Below are 22,938 nucleotides of genomic sequence, written 5' to 3'. Positions count from 1 at the left end.
TGGATTCAGGACTGACTTGCAAGTAGAACTTAACACATCGCTCTTAACCGAACAAAATCGACAGATATAATAGTAATTTCTGGAGTACCCCAGTTAACTATCTTATGGCCGTAACTGTATACAATATATATAAATGGTTAATTGGCTAGACAACTGCAAAGACGCCACCATAGTTTCGTTGATTGTGTAAGTAGGCTGTTTAGGTTTTTTTATTGGTAACGCCACCTCTGTATGAAAATCACTGGCTGTGCTGTGTGCAGTCTGTGGCTGCTTTGCATTGTTGTAATACTCGCCATTGTAGTGTTAGGCAGCTGGATGTGAACAGCGCGTAGCGTTGCGCAGTTGGAGGTGAGCCGCCAGCAGTGGTGGATGTAAGGAGAGAGATGGCGGAGTTTTGTAATTTGTCATGAACTGCTATATATATTATGACTATTAAGGTAAATACATTGTTTGTTCTCTATTAATATCTTTCATTTGCTAACTATCCCTATCAGTAGTTAGTGCCTTCCGTAGTTTGAATCTTTTATTTAGCTGGCAATAGTGGCGCTCGCTGTATTGCAGTAGCTCGAGTAACCAAGATTTTTGTGAGGTAAGTGATTTGTGAAACGTATAGGTTAATGTTAGTCAGGGCCATTCTTTTGCAGGGATTTTTGAAAGTCAGATTGCGTTGCGCTAAAAACATTGTGTGTCAGTTTAAGCACAGTCTTGTATAAATTGTTCTAAGGGGACGTTTCAATTGCTGAAGGGACTGGCTGTTTTCACTGAACGTTAACGCATGTAAGGTATTGTTTATAAATATATGAAGAGTTACACTGCTGTTACGTTACACTCTTTGTGATAATTCACTTTAAACGGTAACTAGGAGTAACCATTCCGAGCGACCTAGTGTAGAGTGACAACGTAAACTGGTAGGTAGAGCAGATGCCAGGCTGAAATTCGTTGGAGAGAAGAAAGTGACTTACAAGACACCTGTCAGACAAGTTCTTGAGTATTGGTCCTCAATTTCTGACCGTTATCAGAAGATTCTACGATGAGCGGCGCGTTACATCGTTTAGTCGGCGCAGTAGCGTTACGCAGAGGCCCAACAAATCCAATGGAAGTCCCTACAACAGACGATTACAATTGAAGTTCCTTGACAATACTTTCCATGAAGAGTCGGACAAAACATTGTTTCTTCACTCGTACGTCTCGCGATACGTCCACAATGAAAAGCATCAGAATTTCATCGACACTTATTCTTCCCACAGACCATTCGTAAATGAAACAGGCAGCGGTGTACAGGATGTCCTCTGGGTCTCACAGCGTAAGGTAGCTTGCATAACGTAGATGTGTGTATAAATAAACTTAGTGTATGAGAACTGTTCATCAATTTTTAAAAAGAAAAGTATTGACTGCTTTTATAGATGCTGTACATACAGGAAAAGAAATGAATATGTACTTTAAATATGTATAATAGAAATTTCAGCTGATGAAATTTTCCTCGGGTCCCGATAAGCTTCTAGGAAATGAAGTAGGGACCTGACGTCTGTTCTTTATCTTGATAACACAGTGCCACTACGTAGTTTGAAGATTGCAGACTCTTCCGGTATTCTTGTCGAATTTTGCGCTCACCAGGCGCGTTGGACACCCGTGATGTAGCTCGAAACACACATTCCAACTGTGCCATATACATTACGATACCAAAAAAAGAGGGCGATCTTCAGTGAATCGTTATACTGGTGGTGGTAGTTTGCAAATCGTGGAGCTAACAACGAGACTGGATTGCAGCATTATCTCGCTACGCGCTATCGGGCAGCCCGATCGAAAGGACAATTATCTCTAGCCGATAACGAGTGTAGTGGAAGAGTATAAGTAGCAACGGGAACGCTGGCCGGGTCACATCGTGTGTTAAGCTCTCCGCAGCCTCTCAGGATGAGGTTCGAAGGTTTCTTCGCAACGCTACTGGTGCTATGCGCCATCTCGTATTTGCCTGGAAGCTTACAGAGAGGTGTTGAAGGTAAGAAATCATTACGTGTCGAAAACGGCGTAATATGTAATAATTTAATGACACTGGCAATCATTACAACAACTATACATTTGAGAATATCCCAATAAATATGGTAAAACTTGCCTGTATCGTTGCCGCCGATGACAAGCATTGGCAGCATACTGTTTAATCGGGTTAGTCATACCAATGGTTTGCTCTGTAGTTGTCGGATACGTTGTTGGCCTTGCGTATGGATTGATGTGACAGTAATTCGGCAATTGTAGCTCATTTTACACACGGAAGGAGTAGGTATTAGTGGTACTGGAACGACGGTTTTGTAGTTTGAGTGAGTACCAGTACCATTTTGCGTAGAAGCAAAGTGAAAGCAAAGCAGGATTGTAACGTAACATCTGGGTCCCAACAGAAGCGGAGGCGGTGATTACGCAAGCTACCTAGAAGACCAACTAGAGAGGATAACACCGGTGTTAATGAAACATGAAGTAGGTTTGTAATAAAAAAAGACGTAAGGTATATTATTATGGCTTTAAATAGTGCAGCTATGCAGAAGGGATACTCTCCACAATGATCCAGAACAATAATTATTGGTATTAGTGCATCACTACTTGCGATTAGTTTAAACATCTCGTAACCTTGGGCTGGATGCATTACAACTCATAAAATAATATAATGTTCATAGTCGACAACAGATAAACATTGATTTGGCCTGAATCTGTAGAGACTAGCGACGTCTCGTTTCAGTTCGCCAGTTTGACAATTTCATTTACCCGTGTTGTTGCCTATGTCACTACTCTGTAATTCACATTTGTATGTTCGGTAAAGGGGTCATGGAGTCACGTACATTCTATTTCTCTGCCGCAACATTCTCGAGTAGCACATCTAAATCTTTCCGTTCGAGCTCTGAGCTATTTTAACACAAAATTTACTCTTCGCCCTATGTAGCTGGGGTGGGCAAAGTACTTCGACATTAGCGGGAGATAGTTACCGATTGGAATTTCGTGAAAAGGTTGCTCAGCAACGAGCAACGTCTGTTTAATCTGTTAACATGATTGTGAACCACCAAGACCAAATCATTTTCTCTAGAAATACTCTAATTCCAAAAATTCCTTAAATAATATCAGTTGCCGGTTTATTGCGATTGTCATCCGACATAAAACGAACATTGTGATTTGACCTCCCATCAACGAGGCCGAGTTTGGAGAAGAGAGGATCGTGGAAAGGTATTTTCCGTCTCGCTTTCGAAATAACTTCAGGACAAGTACGGGAAACATTAACCTGGAGGGTCGGGCGAGTATCTGAATCGCCCCACTCTCGAATGCGACGTCACTATACCCCTTCTTGCTAAGAGGAAGCGGCCGCACAGTGAGAGGCAACTTTCAGTTCTGGGAGTGTCACCTCTTTTCATCTTTTGTTTGTAGTTTACATTTAAAAAAATCAGACTTATCCTTTACAAAAATGCTTATAAATGTAATTAGAAACATCTGAGAAGGGGAGGTGTGGGGTGAAACAGAAATTAAGCAACAGTTCTCCTCCATTAACACTGTGTTGTATGTTAAAATAGTTTTGAATGGTGGACATGGCACTAAATCTGCTTTTAAGTTTTTAATCAGCAGAGTAAACTGCAATAATTTTAAAATTCTCTCCCACCCAACTACCGTTATAACAACTCATTGATGTTCAAATGTGCGTGAAATCTTATGAGACTTAACTGCTAAGGTCATCAGTCCCTAAGCTTACACACTAGTTAACCTAAATTGTCCTAAGGACAAACACACACACCCATGCCCGAGGGAGGACGCGAACCTCTGCCGGGACCAGCCACACAGTCCATGACTGCAGCGCCCTAGACCGCTCGGCTAATCCCGCGCGGCAACTCATTGAAAACATGGCTTACTTGGATGCATGAACGCTTATACTAATGGTGATAAATTAGGTACTGAAAGAGCTACATGTGTGTTTACTAACAAATTGAAGTCCCTGCTTTCTGTGTTTACCATTAACCATGTGTTTTACACGGGAGACTTCACGGTAGGTTTGAAATGTTCAGAAAATCTAAACACTGTGAACTGACTCAGGAATTAAGTAGGAGAAAGAAAATCTTTGTAAGCTTCAATTGCGAAAGGAAATTTTAATTATATCCTGTACATATGAAGTAGTTAATTGTAAACATGTCATTGCGGATCTCCCACGTGTGAGACCCTGGTCGAAGAAGAATGCATTACTTGTCGAAGTAGTCCGAAGAATATGTGTGCAGTCTGCCACCTAAAATCCATGTTAAAAATATTTAGCGTATCTCAGCTCCTCGTCATGTATATTTTAAATCTCACTGTCACTGCTCTTTATTGCAGTCGGCGCGTTTGCGCTCTGATACGTTTCACAGTGGTGATTGTTTCTTATGAGATAGGGTGTGTTCTCAAAGAATACAATCCAGTAGAACTTCTTAGACAGAGTTACAATCTGAAGAAGTTTGACCTCATATTGAATGAAGTAGGTAGATTATTTTCCTGACGACATAGAGTTAATTGTGGGACAGCCCGAACACACGTCTGGAATGTTATATGATCAATCGTCAGTGACCTGGCTCCTGAGTAGAGATGAGCACTGTAGGAATAAATTTGCATCTGGATAACTATTCGAATAAATAGATCGTTCATATCATTTCAATCGTAAGTAAATTATTCACAGGTAAAGGGATTATCGGTATTTATTTCTGCGGATATAAATAATTTTTTTAATTTATTATTCGTAACGAAGTGTCCAAATACCAACAGGTTTTCACTGTTTACTGCCTGAACCGAAGTAGAATTGTGCGAAGTTTCGGAGTACATGTTAAACTGTACTTATTCCTATAACGTGTTCGGTAAATTATCCTGGACGATGGAAAGTGCGCAACAGCTTACACTAAAGAACGCCTAGTAAAGCACTGCAGCGTTCAATCCGTTTTTCGGTTCTGTGTACTGATTTACTTGCTTTACAGCGCATAAAATGTAACATAACGTAACATGATGTAACATGATGTCATCATGCCCATATAAGCGAGAGACCGTAACAGCCCCGGTAGTCAGTGAACTCCTGACGACGATGGTGGAGATGGCCATCGAAAACTCGAAGATTTTATTCGAATTGACGCGGCTGGAAATCCGAGAACGTTTTATTCAACATAAAAATTCATCGTAAATGAATGGTTTTAGCAGTTACGCAACAGACGTTGCCCACTTCAAATGATTCGCCGTTACTTTCTCCCCCCTTTCCGCCTGCTAGCTTGCGCTACTCTGCTTAACTAGGCAAAGACGCGAATGCTACCGATCGGGACCAAAGTCCGTAATAGATTCCACAACTGTTCCAAGATTGCTAACCAGATCGGATATGGGACGTCTCACTGAAATAATCTTGTGTTTGTAGTGCAACAACATGAGTGAGCAAAGTAAGGACTCAGCGTATCGTAACGAGTGGTGACCGGTCGCACACGTACTGCATCAGTTGCTTATAATTTTGCGCTTATAACGTTCAGCAGGTGTATTCCTACTAGACGTCCGAAGTCATCCGCGATAATTGAGTGTTTAACGATTAATTCTGATTAAGCTGTGCGTTAAAAGATGGAATGGTTTTTCATACTGACATACGACTATGCATATATAGAACTTTGGTATTTCATAACAAATAGTCAGAAAACGTAAAAGAGTTCGTAATGTTAAGGCGTAAGTTTCAAGAGAAGATTTGCTGACTTTTTTCATTTTTCTGCTTCAAAGGCAGAGGTTGCACGTGATTCAGCACACTAGAACCTATGACATAAAAACAAACAATTGACCTTGTAACCTCCCCACCGTAATTTTAAAAGAAAGAAAAAGACAATACTTAATACAAATGGGAGCCGAGTGTAACCTCCCCACAAAAATTTGAAAGAAAGAAACACGACAATATTTAATTAGGGATGCTAATGGACATTGTGCTATGCGTAACCTGCCCACAATCAAATGTACTGACAATGGCAACAAAAATGTGAAATTTGCAATCTGACTCAAATATAAATTCCTCACAAAAAATTAAAGTCCATTCAGTGATAAGAAAATTCAACTAGACCGAAATATTGGTCTTTGGCCCTGTGTAAAACAATCAGAGTTAAAGTCTTACCTCAGAATAAATGGATGTCACATTTCTGCTCTTGTTGTTGCGCACCGCTTGGAGGAACTGCATTGCAAATAATAATATTCTCTTTTTTTGTGATTTTACTAAAAATTTTCTTTTAAAGAAGTGGAGTGAAATGGGAAGTGCAACGAAATCTTTAGTTCAATAAAAAATTAAATTTTTGAAAAAATGCTTTTGAAATAAAAATTATTATTGGGGGACTTGTTGGAGAATAGTTACAATAAATAAAATTTTTCATTATCTAATGATTATATTAATTAACAGTATACCTTATTCACCATCTTGACCAGTGTTGCCGACCGCTCTCCATGACGACTATTGGCGTACTGCACACAACGACTACTACTAGAGTACTGCTCTCAACTAGACAGAGCTACAGACTCGCAACGACTACTGACAGACTCGCAACGACTACTGACAGACTCGCAACGACTGCTGACAGACTCGCAACGACTGACTGACAGACTGAGAACCGCTCGCAACACTCGCGCGGTCAAGCGCAAACTCTCTGGTCACAGATGCTACAATGCCTCGCCATCGCTGCTATGTTACATACGTGTTTCATAACCCTCCACTGGGGGGGCAAAAATTTGGCAGCGATGGTGAGTCATTTGGACTTGCCAAGCGCGGCAAAATTTTTCTTTAATTAACAAAATTCTACAACTTACAGAATATTTAAATGTTGTGCACACGCACTAAGTACAAAATATATCAGACAAAGACAAAATGTGAATACAAAACATAGTAGCAAATCAGAAAAATGTATATACAAATTTTTTGACAGATAACAAAGTGCACACGCACTGAAAAAAAATCATACACACTGAAGTATTGAATATACAGAATGAGTACAAATCATCTTGAAAAATGAGAAAAGTGCACAGGCACTGAAGTTCAGTAGAAAACATATTGACACCTAACAGAAGTGCACATGCACTGTAGTTCAGAAAATAAAAAAAATGTATATACAATATAAAAGACAAAAGTGCACATATACTGTACTTCAGAACAAATCAAAAAAAATGTCTTTAGCATTTTCGCAATGAATAAACTTAATGGCAAGAAAATCATGTCCAAAGTGCACATGCACTGAAAAATGTCTTTAGCATTTTCACAACAAATAAACATAATGGCAAACATCATGTCGACCAGTGCCATAAGTTTACTCGCACTGGAGTTCAGGAATCGAAAAAATGTATAACCTATGAACATAAATGATGTTACCAAAAAATTTTTTTCTTTATGTGACAAGAATCAGGATAGGAAAGGGAAGGATTGCATCATGGTTGTAGCACTTTAGATTGCACACAGCTGCTCTGAAAGTCCATATCTTTCCACAGAAGTACAACACCAAGTGACACAACTTGAAGTTCTTTTCCCATCAGAATTTATCAGTGTAGCCAAGACACTGAACTGTCGTAGTAATGTTCCATGTTTTCATTTTGGCAGTACATTACGTACACCAAACAGTGGGACCATAATAATGTCTTCATCGCTCATGGTGGTGGACAGCATGTCGTGTCAACACCACACTCTTACAAGGCACACCAACGTAGAATTAGTGCAAAAACCAAATATAGTGCTCCATGATCACTAGGATAAACAGGACAAATGGACATTGCAGTAATTCAGGGTAGTCAGCTTATGAGGTGAAGGACATCAAGTCACATAATATTGACAATTACAGTCTTCATTGATAGTTTGTGGCATTCATAGCCCAGTTATTGAACATTTCTGTACCAAGTATGTAGTATTACAGAAAAATGTTCATTAATTGTTTTACATAGAATCAGTAGCCTTCTTTTCCTGGTTACAAAGCATTATGAAATAATCGCAATCTTTTTAGTTACAGAGTATAATTAAGAATCATTAACCTTCTCCTAATTACAGTTAATTAATCATTTGTCATTCCAATAATAATCATTAGCCTTTTCCTAATTACAGTTGATTAATCATTTGTCGTTAATTAATCATTTGTCTAATTACAGTTAATTAATCATTTGTCGTTAATTAATCATTTGTCATTCTAATATAGTAAGAATCATTAGTCTTCTCCTAATTACAAAGCATTATTAAACAGTAATTAAGATTCATTAGCCTTCTAATTACAAAACATCCTAATTACGGTTAATTAATCATTTGTCATTCCAATAATAATCATTAGCCTTTTCCTAATTACAGTTAATTAATCATTTGTCGTTAATTAATCATTTGTCTAATTACAGTTAATTAATCATTTGTCGTTAATTAATCATTTGTCTAATTACAGTTAATTAATCATTTGTCGTTAATTAATCATTTGTCATTCCAATAGTAAGAATCATTAGTCTTCTCCTAATTACAAAGCATTATTAAACAGTACCATAGTTAATTAATTATGTGTCATTCCAATCTATTAAGAATCACTAGCTGGCATCATGGGTAATCGTATTACAATAAACAGTGGCGGTCCTTGGCCATTTACAAAGTATATTTAGTATGACAGAATAATGTTCATCAGAAGTCTTAGTTGAAAAGGAGAGTCAATTATTGGCCTAGCATTAACATAATACGTTGAGTGATACAAATTATTGGCACTCATTGGCCATTAACCAAAACATGAAAACTCAACATGGAAAAAAAAGGGCTAATTAATGGCATAATTAATAACAATTCTTCAAGTGACATTAATTATTGGCACTCAGTGGCCAGCAAGTATTGAATAGAATCATCATTCAGTATTATTCAGATTATTACGAAGTCATAATCAGTTAATTACAGTCAAATCATTAAAAATCACAGGCATTATAAGTAGTATCATTACAATAAACAGTGTTCCTCCTTCAGTAGTATTCAGATCATTACAAAGTCATTATTAAAATCAGTTAATTACAGTCAAATCATTAATAATCACAGGCATTATAAGTAGTATCATTACAATAAACAGTGGCAGTTATTAGCTAGTGACAAAGCATTATTTTGAATATAGTCTCATTAAGAGGTCATTACTCACGTGACATGCTATTCAGAGTTGATCAGTATTATTCAGAATTATCATAAACTAATGACATTATGTGGGACTGGTAATACATTTTTTTTGGTAGCAATGCATTGCGTTGGGATCGATAATTAATTGCTGAAACATAACACTATTTGCTTTTGACCTATTGCAGCAAATGAGGATAGGTAACGTCACTCGTCATGAGTCAGCTGTAGCAAGATTATGTAACAAGGCAGTACATGTGATCACATTTATAAACGATAGACACAAATGGGTAAAAATATAAAAATGCAAGTACTAGAACAGGTATAATAAGTAACAGGTTTAGTAAGTATCATGAAAAACTTCTCCTGGAAAAATTACAAAATGGATTATTGACCTGAAAGAAGAAACGCACACTATGCTGAAAAGTAGTGAACTTCGAATTAACAGGCAGTGAAATGTGTATAAAAATGTGTTCCATAGCTGTCCTTTCCAAAACTTTCTGTCATCCTACTATGCAATGTAACACCTGCTGTCAAAGCAAACTGCAACATATACTTAAATAACTACGTAGCATAAATACATAACTTCAACATTATCCTCATCTGTAAAGAAAAAACTTCATTATCCACATTACCATAACTTCATTATTATCATCACCTGTAAAGAAAAACTTCATTATCCATAATACCATATCCTTCATCCTTATTCATCAGTATTCATTATCATCTGCAAAAAATCACTTCATTACTCATTACATAACTATTCCTTATCTCTAGCATATTTCATCACTAAAACTAAGATGTGTAGTTCTCTCTGACAGCCTGCATCAATCACCTTGTATTCTGAAAGAAAAAATTAGTTAAGACTGCTATTCTGTGATGAGTACAGTATAGTCTTGTTAATGCTTGTTAATCCTGATCCATTTACTCTTCCTCATAAAGTTATTGCATCTCCTTTCGTTTATCCCGTAGGTGAAATTCCCATTTCTGTTGAATTTATTTCTTACACGCACCATTTCTTACTGAAATTGATGAACAAAGATTAATGTCTTGCATTTAAATCATATACCCACTAAATAATGACTGGTTTATGGTAACATACTTAAGCATACAGCATAACATGACAGAAAACGTAATATGTCAAAAACATTGACAGTGTTCAAATGCAAAAATATACACAGAATAATACAATGCAGCAGCAAAAAAAAAAAAAATGTGAAACAGTCACGATGTTGAGATGTCATAAGGCAAAAAAATGTCAACGTCGACTGGTGTGTGTTATATCTTAACTATTTCACAATACATACAAACAAAACTGGAGTACAATCATACACACAAAAAAAGTGGAAAATGTGCACGGTCTGATGTGTAACGACAAGAAAAGCGACCTGCTAACCTTACCTTGCCGGGCACTTGCCAAGAAAAAATACGATAATCATCAGTAATTAGTCACGTGAAATAATTGCATTAGTAAATGGCATCATAGTGTGTTGAATCATACAGTGGTTTCACTCAATAAACGGTTTAATGTTTGAGACATGGTGATTGCCTTTCGATTTTCTAGTTCTCAAAGTTTCGACGTGTACAACATTGGGGTGAGGGATGCTGCGAATCCGATATGGACCTGCGTATAGAAGTTCAAATTTACTGCACTTACCTTTTAATTTACTGGATAAATAGTGTGTACGTACTAATATCTTCTGTCCAACGTGAAAGTCGCTGCGTGTACAAACCTGTTTTTGCTGTCTTCTCCGGCGCTCTGCGGCACGTTTGATGTTGTTCAGCGCAATGTCAATTATTTCGTGGTGTCGTAAACGACGAGATGTAGGAAATGTTATTAATTCTTTAATTTTGTTAGGTGGTTCAGCATTTTTCAGTATAACAGACGGAGATAGCATAGTGGATTCATTTGGTATGGAATTAATTACATCTTGGAATGAGAATATGTGTGTGTCCCAATCAATATGTCTTTTGTGGCAGTATATTCGGCACAGTTTACCAATTTCTTTCATTAATCTTTCACAAGGGTTCGAAGAAGCGTGGTACTTGGATATATAGATCGGAGAAATGTTTCTGGCTCGTAACATGCGTGTCCATACGCTACTACGAAATTGAGATCCATTGTCAGAAATTACTTTCATTACATGCCCTACATGAGATAGAAAATGTTTTACAAATGCTTTCGAAACAGTTTTAGCAGTAGCTTTGCGTAATGGAGTGAAAGTAACAAATTTTGAAGTAAGCTCAACAGCGACAAATATGTAGCAAAAACCTCTGTTAGTTCTGGGAATCGGACCAAAAATATCTACAGCGGCCATATGTCTTAATTTAACAGGTATAATGGGATATAATGGAGGAATATGTGAAGTGGTGTCTGATTTAGCTTTCTGGCAAATTTTACAAGACGCTAAAACTCGTCGTATACGTTTCTCCATGTTGGTAAAATAACAGTTCTGTCTCAGTATAAGAAAACATTTTCGTGCTCCGTAATGTGCGTAGCTTAAATGAGTGTACCAAATTAATTTGTTGATCAGTTCGTCAGGAATGCATAATAACCAATTGTTGCTGTCAGGATGAGAGCGGCGAAACAGAATGTCATTGCGCACTGTGTAGTGGTTCCTAATCGTAACATTATTCTTATCTTGCCAAAGCTGTTTAATTTCTTTCCACACATTGTCTTTATTTTGCTCCTTTGCTATGTCCTGTAATGACGATGAAATAAAGTTTTCAAATGCAACTTGCTGAATGTACATGACACTGAAATTTGTTTTGCAGAAGTTGGTTGCTACGTCTTGCTGATTGTTGCCGAGAGAACGCGATAGTGCGTCTGCTATAACATTTTGCGTGCCGGGAATGTGAACTATTGTAAAATTAAATTCCTGTAAATATAGTTTCCATCTACTTAATCTATCGTGAGTGAATTTAGCCGAGAGTAAAAATTGTATCGCTCTGTGGTCTGTGTAAACGTTGGTATGTCTGCCATAAAGAAAGTGCCGAAATCTCGTAAAAGCCCATACAACACATAATGTTTCAAGTTCTGTAACGGAGTAATTTCGTTCAGCAGGTGACAGAATGCGGCTTGCAAATGCGATGTTTTTGATTACAATCGAACCATCTTCTTCAATTTCCTGGAAAATGTGTACGCCTAAGGCGGTGTTGGAACTGTCGGTGGCAATGGAAAAATTTCTGGTAAGATCTGGGTGCGATAAAAGTGGTGCATTCAACAGAGCATGTTTCAAATAACATTCTCGTGAGCAAAATTCTGCGTGTCAAAAGTAATGTTTGCGTTACTGTAATATGCAATCTGTGCTGTATCTGGTTAAAAATCTATCGTACGTGCTGTTATTTACGGGAGAATATTGTGGCATATCCACTATATGAACTGCTTTGTTATTTCTTACTGACGTGTTACGCTATGGATGACACCTATTGTCTGTTTCATTCATGATTATTTGTTGTTGCTGATGTTGTTGCTGCTCATAAGATCGACTGTTATTAAATGTACGCTGAAAATTGTGCTCATCATTCTTTTTACATCTGTCCTGATAGTAATTTCTATACGGCGCATTGCGATACGAGTTGAAATAGTGTGTTGTCTGTACGTAGTTATTTCTTTGCTGCCGTGCGTTACTATTTGTTGTAGCTGAGACTTTACGTGCACGCGGCGAAACATTAAAGTTTGGTTGACCTTGTAGACTGCATTGTTGGTTAGGTATGCTAAGCGGCTGACTTTCATGCTATTGTAGTGAAAAACATCTATTGTTACAAAAATATGGTTCCGACTGCCGAAAATTTTGTACATACTGATGATTACGATTTTATCTGTTAATAAAGTTACGGCGGTAGTTGTCGTTACGGGAGTGCCTGCTGAAAATTGTCACATTCGGTAAAATATTTGTCATATCCGGTTTTCATTACAATGTTTCTTAATCCTAGGTAGAGCAATAGTTAAAGAGCAGTTTTGATAGATATAAAGGATAGTAGAAGAAAAGGCAGCAGTGCAGAAAACTAAAGATGAAATAGCACTACTACAGCTCGGGGCCCTATGCTCGCTACGGCACATATTCATTAAAGCGTAATGAATCCCCTGAGGTCATTTACGCACTGCAAATAAATTTTGGCTTTTGCGTTACAGGCAATTGCGGTATAAATCCAAAAGCAAATAGTTGTATCCATGTTAATTCAAGTTTCCTCATTACAGGCAATGCTGTTGTAAATACAAAAATAAATTGTCGCATCTGGTTCAAAGCTAGTTTCTGCATTACACGCAATAGCGGTGAAAGCATAAAAACAAATTGTCGTATACAGCTCAAAGCGTGTACCTGTGTTCTGTCATTATTAAATTCTTTACATTTTCTGGCGGATAAAAATTGCTCGTAATCTACGTTCTCGTCATTGAATTTGAAAACACGTTCGGGTTTGTGTGTGAATCTGTTCGTCTGTGTCATTCCGGATTTCCAGTTGCATAGCTTTTCAGATTTTAAGTCGCGTGGCTTTTCGGATTTTAATTCGCGTAGTCTCTGTAAATTGTTCACATTATACGCACTGCGTAAGTCTGACAAATATTCGCAACGTGGCGGGTTCTGTGACGTATTGGTGACTGAAATAATTGTTAATTCTGTTACTTTAATACTTTCGTCAATCTGGTTGATCTGTCTTGCTAATTTCTCGTCAACTTCCATATTCGGAGTGTGTGAAACTTCCAGTGGCTCTAAATTAAACTCGTCGCTTAACTGTACTGCGTTTTTACGGCATTGTTCAGTAACTACATTAACTTCGTGTATCTGTGTTGCGTTTGCTGAACATTGTTCAGTGACTGCTTTAACTTCGTCTTTATGTAATTCTGTTGTGCTTACACGTGTGCTAACTAATTCTTGTGCAACAGTGCCAACTTCTTCATTACTGTTATTAGCACAAGTCTTAGTATCCACACGTAATTGTCCTCTATTATCATAATTTTGCGCGGCAATGGCTTTAATCTGTTCCTCAAGCTGTTCATTCCGTTCACTAAGTTGTTTGATTTTTTTATTAATGTTGTCTTGTTCTTCATTCGATTGTTTATACCTTTCATTAATTAGTTTACTTTGTTTGAGATCGTTTTCCAGTTTTTCATTCATTAGTCGTAAAAAAGCCATTATTTGATCCCAGACATTATTACCTACTCTATTATCTGTGCTGTTTGACGGTGTATTTGCAAGTGTCGCGTTTTGCGTGACCATTTGGTCATTCTGTAATTTACAAAAACGTTTCTCACTCGAGTCCGTCGTATTTTCGGTACACTGACCACTTTCATTAGACAAATTTGTCTGTTCGTCACGAGAATTTTTCAAACCGGGTGTGTTAGGCTGGGCAGTGCTCATTACAATAGAACGTTCTGCGTCATCAATTGTCGTCAAATTAACAGACGAGACAATTGAGTTCGTTTGTTCATCATTAAGGTAAAAGTCATCATTAGTGTTTGGAATGCACTGATTGTTAGTGAACGCAGGATTGTCATCATTATACTGCATGTCATAATTACTATCGGTCACGCTGTTTAAGTCGGTAGTTTCATTCAAAATACCTCGCGATACACTATTCACAGCCTTTCGCGGCATTTTTGCTATAGTCACAATTTTTCACAAAATAAATAAGCACAATACAAAAGCAATACACAAATACAACAGAGCAACGAATTGCCGTTGACCTGTAGAAAGAAAGTCACAAGTTAATAAAAGCGTAGCGCCAAATCCTAATTATATCTAAGCAAATAAGAGCAGATATCTGACTGTCGCTCAAAAGACTCTCAACGAAATACGATCCTGGACTGGGTGTCGCCAAGTGTAACCTCCCCACCGTAATTTTAAAAGAAAGAAAAAGACAATACTTAATACAAATGGGAGCCGAGTGTAACCTCCCCACAAAAATTTGAAAGAAAGAAACACGACAATATTTAATTAGGGATGCTAATGGACATTGTGCTATGCGTAACCTGCCCACAATCAAATGTACTGACAATGGCAACAAAAATGTGAAATTTGCAATCTGACTCAAATATAAATTCCTCACAAAAAATTAAAGTCCATTCAGTGATAAGAAAATTCAACTAGACCGAAATATTGGTCTTTGGCCCTGTGTAAAACAATCAGAGTTAAAGTCTTACCTCAGAATAAATGGATGTCACATTTCTGCTCTTGTTGTTGCGCACCGCTTGGAGGAACTGCATTGCAAATAATAATATTCTCTTTTTTTGTGATTTTACTAAAAATTTTCTTTTAAAGAAGTGGAGTGAAATGGGAAGTGCAACGAAATCTTTAGTTCAATAAAAAATTAAATTTTTGAAAAAATGCTTTTGAAATAAAAATTATTATTGGGGGACTTGTTGGAGAATAGTTACAATAAATAAAATTTTTCATTATCTAATGATTATATTAATTAACAGTATACCTTATTCACCATCTTGACCAGTGTTGCCGACCGCTCTCCATGACGACTATTGGCGTACTGCACACAACGACTACTACTAGAGTACTGCTCTCAACTAGACAGAGCTACAGACTCGCAACGACTACTGACAGACTCGCAACGACTACTGACAGACTCGCAACGACTGCTGACAGACTCGCAACGACTGACTGACAGACTGAGAACCGCTCGCAACACTCGCGCGGTCAAGCGCAAACTCTCTGGTCACAGATGCTACAATGCCTCGCCATCGCTGCTATGTTACATACGTGTTTCAACCTGCATTGCTGTAAGCTAGGATTACAAGGAACTAAAAAGATTTAATAACCAAAGAGGTGTCGAAGAATCGGATGGTGAGTTTAAAATGAATCTGTGATGAAAAAAAGGGAATTAATTTTTTGATTCTGAATGGGATTTGGCAGATCAAGATGATGTGATATCATGAAATATTTCGCCAAAAAGTTGCAATTGAATCGAAATTTTTTTTAGTTTTAACTAAAGTAGATCGCCATTTCAAAGTCTTGTATTTTTATCCTGAAATAATTGGGATTTTAGGTAGATATAATAAACCAATACCTTACTTACAAGGAAACCTCCCCATCGCACCCCACTCAGTTGGCATAGTGGATAGGCCTTGAAAAACTGAACACAGATCAATCGAGAGAACAGGAAGAAGTTGTGTGGAACTATGAAAAAAATAAGTAAAATATACAAATTGAGTAGTCCATACGAAGATAAGCAACATCAAGGTCAATCAGAGTTTAGGAGCGCCGTGGTCCCGTGGTTAGCGAGAGCAGCTACGGGACGAGAGGTCCTAGGTTTAAGTCTTCCCTCCAGTGAAAAGTTTAATTTTTTATTTTCAGTTTATGTGACAAACTCTTATGTTTTCATCACTTTTTGGGAGTGATGATCACATCCACAAGAAAACCTAAATCGGGCAAGGTAGAAGAATCTTTTTACCCATTCGCTAAGTGTACAAGTTAGGTGGGTCGACAACATATTCCTGTCATGTGACGCACATGCAGTTACCAGTGTCGTATAGAAAATATCAGACGTGTTTTCGTGTGGAGGAATCGGTTGACCTATGACCTTGCGATCAAATGTTTTCGGTTCCCATTGGAGAGGCACGTCCTTTCGTCTACTAATCGCACGGTTTTGCGGTGCGGTCGCAAAACACAGACACTAAACTTATTACAGTGAACAGAGACGTCAATGAACGAACGGAAAGATCACAACTTTGCGAAAATAAAGAAAGTAAAATTTTCAGTCGAGGGAAGACTTGAACCAAGGACCTCTCGTTCGGCAGCTACTCACGATAACCGCGGGACCACCGCGCCCCTGAGTTCACATGCTCCTTGTTGTTGCGTATCTTTCGCATGGACTACTCAGTTTGAATATTTTGCTTATTTTTTTCGTAGTTCCACACAATTTCTTCCTGTTCTCGATTTATCTGTGTTCAGTTTATCAAGGCCTATCCACTGTGTCAACTTATAACTAAATCTGAGGGGGGTGCGATGGGGAGGTTCCCTTGTTCGCATTGGGGAACGTTTTTCTAACACACTGTCCAGTGACAATGTGACCACCTGTCAAAAACATGAGTACCCATCTGTTGTAGCGCGAACCGCTGCGAGACAACTAGGAAGAGAATCTATGAGGTTCTGGAAGTTACCGACAGCGATGTGGAGCCATGACGACAACTGCGCTGTACTAGGTTTCTCGGTTGAGGATCCATGGCACGTACGACCCAGTCGTGGGGGTCCCGCAGATTCTGGGTTGGCTTATAATCCGGGGAGTGTGGCGGCCAGTGGACCACAGTAAACACATCCTGGTGCTTTTCGAACAACGCACGTACTCTGTGAGAAGTTCGACTAGTAGCATTATCTTGATGGAAGATGCCATCGTGCCGAGGAGAAAGAAACTGCATGTAGCGGGTGGACATTGCCCATGGTGCCTTCCAGAATGACGAGATCACCCAGGGAATACCATGCAAATATTCCCCAGACCATAACGCTCCCTTCTAGTTGCAGTGAGTTTGCTTTCAGTAGTTCCGCACCGTACATGCCAGCTGTCGGAAGGAGCATAAAACCTAATTCATCAGAAAAGGCAAAGGCCCCCTGCCGACACTTAGTGTACGTGCAACAGCGGTTTTCCAGTGGAAATTCCACTTCTGTTGCCGATGAGCAGCAGTCAGTCTAGATGCATGAACCAGGTGCTTGCTGCGGAGACCAATACGCAGCAACGATCGGTGAACAGTCGTTGGAAGACACGGTTGGTAGCCAGTTCGTTTATCTGGACGGTCAGCTGCTCACCAGTTGCATGTCTGTCCGCCCGTACACGCTTCTGTCATGTGTGGCCCGTGGGCGGCACAGTTGCCTCGGCGTCAGTTCGGGATAGCGCCACTTTGCTACGAAATATATACCTTAAAAGTTTACAGACTTAGTTTCGGAAAAGCTTCCATCCCTGGTCCGAAAGCCAACGATCATGCCCAATTTTTATACAAGTAATAAGTCATGTACATACCGTTCTTGAGTTATGGTTTTATGCAGCCACTTCTAATTCCAAATTCTCAGTCGCATTGGTAGTATGGATGTCTCACTGCCACAGGAATAACTTAGAGACAGCAACTGATAAGTTTGCCAATTTTGGTAGAAATTCCTTCGGGCATTACAGAGATAAGCTGATCTGTCGCTGGGGACCCCATAACCCCACCCCCCGTGAGTGAAACGTCATTGTGAATGTCGCCATTATTTTTAGTGACCACAACAGCTATCCATTTGACAGTGATCTCAACCGTCACTAAGAGCATCATTATTGGGAATGTTAACTACGGCTGTAGTCGATCCTCTCAGTACATCTCTCACCTCTCCCTATGATAGGAGTATCCTTCATGGAGGCCTTGTCGGACGCAACTCCAAAAGATACCTTCTTTCGATACAGCATTCTTTTCCTCCTACCTTTTTTTGAGAGTGGGGGTAATCTATTTCCATACTGTCTTGGGCCACCTTCATGTCATCCACCCTCTCTAGATGCTTAAGACGCTACACCTGACTTGTTTCAATTGCTTCAACCATCTTCCTATTCACTTGCACAATTTCTCTTATCTCGTATAAGTGCGTCGTCTCTAAAAATTCCATTATCAATGCTAGGAGACTGTCCGGCTTCCAGTTTCACGCCATTAAGCTTTTTATGTTTTATCGTATTGTCACTGCAGAGGACAGAATATGGGAAACGAAGTACTAATATTCCTTGACCTACTTTGTGTTTAAGTCTAGTTTTGCTGACTGACTACACTCATATTACCAGGTATTTAAAAGCAGCACATTCTTTGATTTCAACCTTATATTCTGTCACTACTAGGATTAACTATTTTTCATTTTATTATCAGTCCTGGCAAAATTTTTGTTACAGATTTTTCTATGTTGATTGCTTTGGCGTTAAATATTTTTGGTAGTGAAGGAAGTAAAAGTACATAACATGGAAACAATTCTCAGGATAACCGTTGTAGAGACTGCCTTTTTTTGGCAATTCTTGTCGTTGGCAGTCGTGGAGTCCTAGTCTCTCATTTTTACGGGATTGTGTAAGGTAACTGACTACTGAATCATCTATTTCTGACTGTGTTGCTCTGCAGCCTTACTTTCCCATTTTACGGAAGAAAACGCGATTTTTTTTTCTTTTTCTTTTCTTTTTAGCGCAGTTTCTGTACCAGTGTTGTACGTTCACACAGCCGTCGTACAATGAACGTTCAGTATCTATTTGGAAGTGGTCGACATACCAGGGGACTAGTTAAATCGCACAAACACTGTACCTTTCTGGGAATTATAGTCCGCAGACTACGTTTGTCTTACCAGTAATGCAGAGGTCATGGTCATTGGGCAAGTTTGAGAAGGGGTACAACATTAATAAATGGACCAAATATGGAAGGAAGTGACTGAGGGAAATCGCACTGCGATCATTTAAGTAGATTAAAAATTCACGTACTTAGAGGTTGAGCCTGCAGCTTACATCTGCTACGACTGATTTGTGACCACAATGTAGGATGCATTGATGGCCATAGGCGATTTACGTTGAACATGCACATAACCAACCCATCTACGTAATGGATAAAGAAACCGTAGCTCCTCAATAGAAACCAGAGCAGAAAGGACACTGGGTTTGAGACCAATGCCAAGTCAACAGCCACGCCCTTAGAGACGGAGCAATCTCTCGTTTGGACAAGGATATTAAAGAAAACTATCCATGGTTTGTTCCAAAGCACATTCGTTCCAATGGAAACTTACGTCAGGATAGCCAGACGTGACGGAAATATAAAGCATGCTCTCCGAGAATCCAGTCCAGCATCTCAACCATTACGCCACGCCTGGTCAGTAGTGAACTAGACGGCGTATTCATTAAGACATTTCACTTGCAGCCTTCACATGTCCCTGCAACATTGTCTGACAACCGATCTTTGTATTGTACTCTTAATTACGGTATTATGGGATGTTTTAGAACAAGTCCTACCGAGTCGTATCTTTTTCTGGTAAAAGTTTCGCAAAGGCTTTTCTTTAGAGGGGATAGTAAAGAACCTTTGTTAACAACTCGCCATTTCAAATTATCTATACGAGGGGCGTTCAGTAAGTAACGCAACAGATTTGTTTTCTGAAAGAAGGGTGGTTTTATTCAGGATTCTAATACACCATGTTATGTCCCAGTCTTTTGGCTACAAAATCTTGTTCTTCAACATAATCTCCGTTCAGTGCTACGGCGTTACGCCACCTCTCTCGGAGGGCCTGTATGCTCCCATGGTACCACTCTACCGGTCGACGCCGGCGTCAGAGTGAACATGTTGCTGTATCAATAACCCGCCCATCATCCACGTGTTGCTTCCCGTGGACTCAGCCTTTATTGGGCCAAACAGATGGAAAGGGAAGGTGCGAGATCCTGGCTGTAGACTGGATGAGGAGAGCAGGTTTGCACGAACTTGTGATAATTACAGACGCCTCGCCAAACGACACTCAGTGCATTTGTTTACTGTCTAGTCTCTGTTGACATTGCGTAAGCGCCTATGAATAACTATGATCCTCTGGTTTACCGCCGAAAGAAACTCAGTGATTGGTCTCTACTTGAAACGCACATCCATTACCGACTCCATTTTGAAGGCTACGTATTGTGCCACCACACTTAACTTCATGAAACTGTGGGGGCTGAAACGACGATATCCCATGATGTCCCTCAAGAAATCATGCTTTTTCAACCCTAACTGGTGTAGAGAAAACAAAATGTGTTGCATTCACATTGAACACGCGTCGTACATTACTTACAGGATACAGCGAGAAGCAGGTTCTCATTACTGGAAACCTAGCTGTAAAAGGGCACATACCACCCCATGTATTACAAGCCGTAGCATACCGTCTTGTGGGACAGGGAAATGATAAAGACACACACCTGATATGGTCTTGCAGTTAACAATCGCTGGGATCGTATGTAGGTTGATCCCTATTAAAGACTCATGGGGGTTACATAAAGGAAGTAGTAGGTGTCTTTTCGATGGAGACCATGTATGAGAATGTACCTTCGGATGTAAAGTAAGTTTGAAGACTGGCTCACTTTCAATTTTCCTGCTTCACGGTATGCACACAGCAGAGGCAATGAGCTCTGACCTGTGTCTTGAGCCCACGGTGAAGACGTTGTAGCGAGCACTCGTTGTTGGGTTCTATTCTGCGCGAAAGGACGTTTTCGTCGATGTCGAGTGTGTGGTACGTCTGTGGATCACCTCAGTCAACCCTCCAAGTGCCGAATATACCAGTTTCTCGTAGCTGCTGATGTAGTCGGGTGACGATGGTACCTGATGAGGTAATTACAACAGGGACTGACGACGGCTCCTGTTCTCAATTTGTGTGCGTAGCGTTGGGCAAATGATTTGAAACTGATAGGATGTATGAACTTTTATTTTAATTTTAAATCGTGCATTTCAAGAACCTGAATTCTTATCAAAACATTTTAAGTCCCCTTCACAACCCGTTGAAGCCTGTGATTGGATGCGTGAAAAAACACCTTGTATTTGCCGTAATGAGTTGGTTTTTGGTTTTTCACGGTTTCCCACATTAGACAAGGCAAATGTAATGATGATTCCCAGTCGCCATCCCAGAAGAACTAAACATTAGCAACTAATAAATTAAAGCACAGAGAAATTTCGCATGGTTGACAGATGTTCTGAGAGACTGCCTTGCCGATTTTACTGCAAATAACAACATTGCAAATAGAACAGCACCTGGTAACAGAAAGTAATTGTCAGATACGAGGTGGGCCATTGTTATTCGTGGAGCATGATAAATAGGATTAAAGAAAGCGAAGAGAGAGATATACTGATTTTTGAAAGCAAAACGATTTCTGTTCACACCTTGCCATATTGATGTTTTTAGTTAACGTATTTCAAGATATCGTACCATGATAAGCAAACAGTAAATAAATTAAAGGAAGCATTATTCACAGAAAATAAATAATTTGAGGTTACTTGTAAATGAAAAAATGTATTTGTCGACCTGTTTACGTAATAACATCTGCTTCCATTTATTATTGTCTTATGGAAAAGTGTTAGTAATTCTTTTTCTGAAATTGCAGGCAATGCAGATATATTACGGTCGCATGAGCAGTTAGAGGATGATGAGTGGTACGAACACCTGCTACAGGCGGATCTAAATAACGAGGAGCAGCAGGTGTCGACCGGCGAGCCGGAGAACCCGACCGGCGAGCCAGAGAACCCGACCGACGAGCCGGAGAACCCGACCGACGAGCCGGAGAACCCGACCGACGAGCCGGAGAACCCGACCGACGAGCCGGAGAACCCGACCGACGAGCCGGAGAACCCGACCGACGAGCCGGAGAACCCGACCGACGAGCCAGAGAACCCGACCGAACAGCCACCCAACTCGTCCGAACAGCCACCCAACTCGTCCGAGCCACCCAACTCGTCCGAACAGCCACCCAACTCGTCCGAACAGCCACCCAACTCGTCCGAACAGCCACCCAACTCGTCCGAACAACCACCCACCACAAGTGACGGACCATCACCTACTCCCTCACCAGACACAGACAGTGCCTTCTCGTTCGTAGGCAACTCAGTGCTAATAGTAGGTGCAACTGTCGTTACTCTAGTAATCAGTTGGGGCCGATAGATTTGTCCTTGGAAATGTCATCTTCTGTTCCAAAATTTTATTTTCACCAGCTCCTTATACGTCTGTGATAATCTGTTACAGAAAGTGTTCTGTTCTCCATAAATCTTCATTTACAGGTTTCCAGAATTCTGATCTGTATCTTTGTACGTTTACGAGAAAATTTTATACGTGCTCTATTTTCATTATTGTAAGTTACTAACATTTTAATATATATATTTTATCTACATTAAAGTTTACCTTCTTATC

General features: G+C 39.5%; 1 protein-coding gene across 1 annotated transcript; it reads left to right on the top strand.

The window, feature by feature from the left end:
* Positions 1–1,892: 1,892 nt before the first annotated feature.
* Positions 1,893–22,692, top strand: LOC126413087 (uncharacterized). Its single transcript, XM_050082983.1, has 2 exons — positions 1,893–1,996; positions 22,139–22,692. Exons 1-2 carry the CDS (start codon positions 1,912–1,914, stop codon positions 22,690–22,692), a joined length of 639 nt encoding a protein of 212 aa, XP_049938940.1. The 5' UTR covers positions 1,893–1,911.
* Positions 22,693–22,938: the final 246 nt, after the last annotated feature.

Source organism: Schistocerca serialis, chromosome 7 (genome assembly GCF_023864345.2).
Source record: "Schistocerca serialis cubense isolate TAMUIC-IGC-003099 chromosome 7, iqSchSeri2.2, whole genome shotgun sequence".
Taxonomy (NCBI): Eukaryota; Metazoa; Arthropoda; class Insecta; order Orthoptera; family Acrididae; genus Schistocerca; species Schistocerca serialis.
This window is presented reverse-complemented; position numbering and strand designations above follow the sequence as displayed.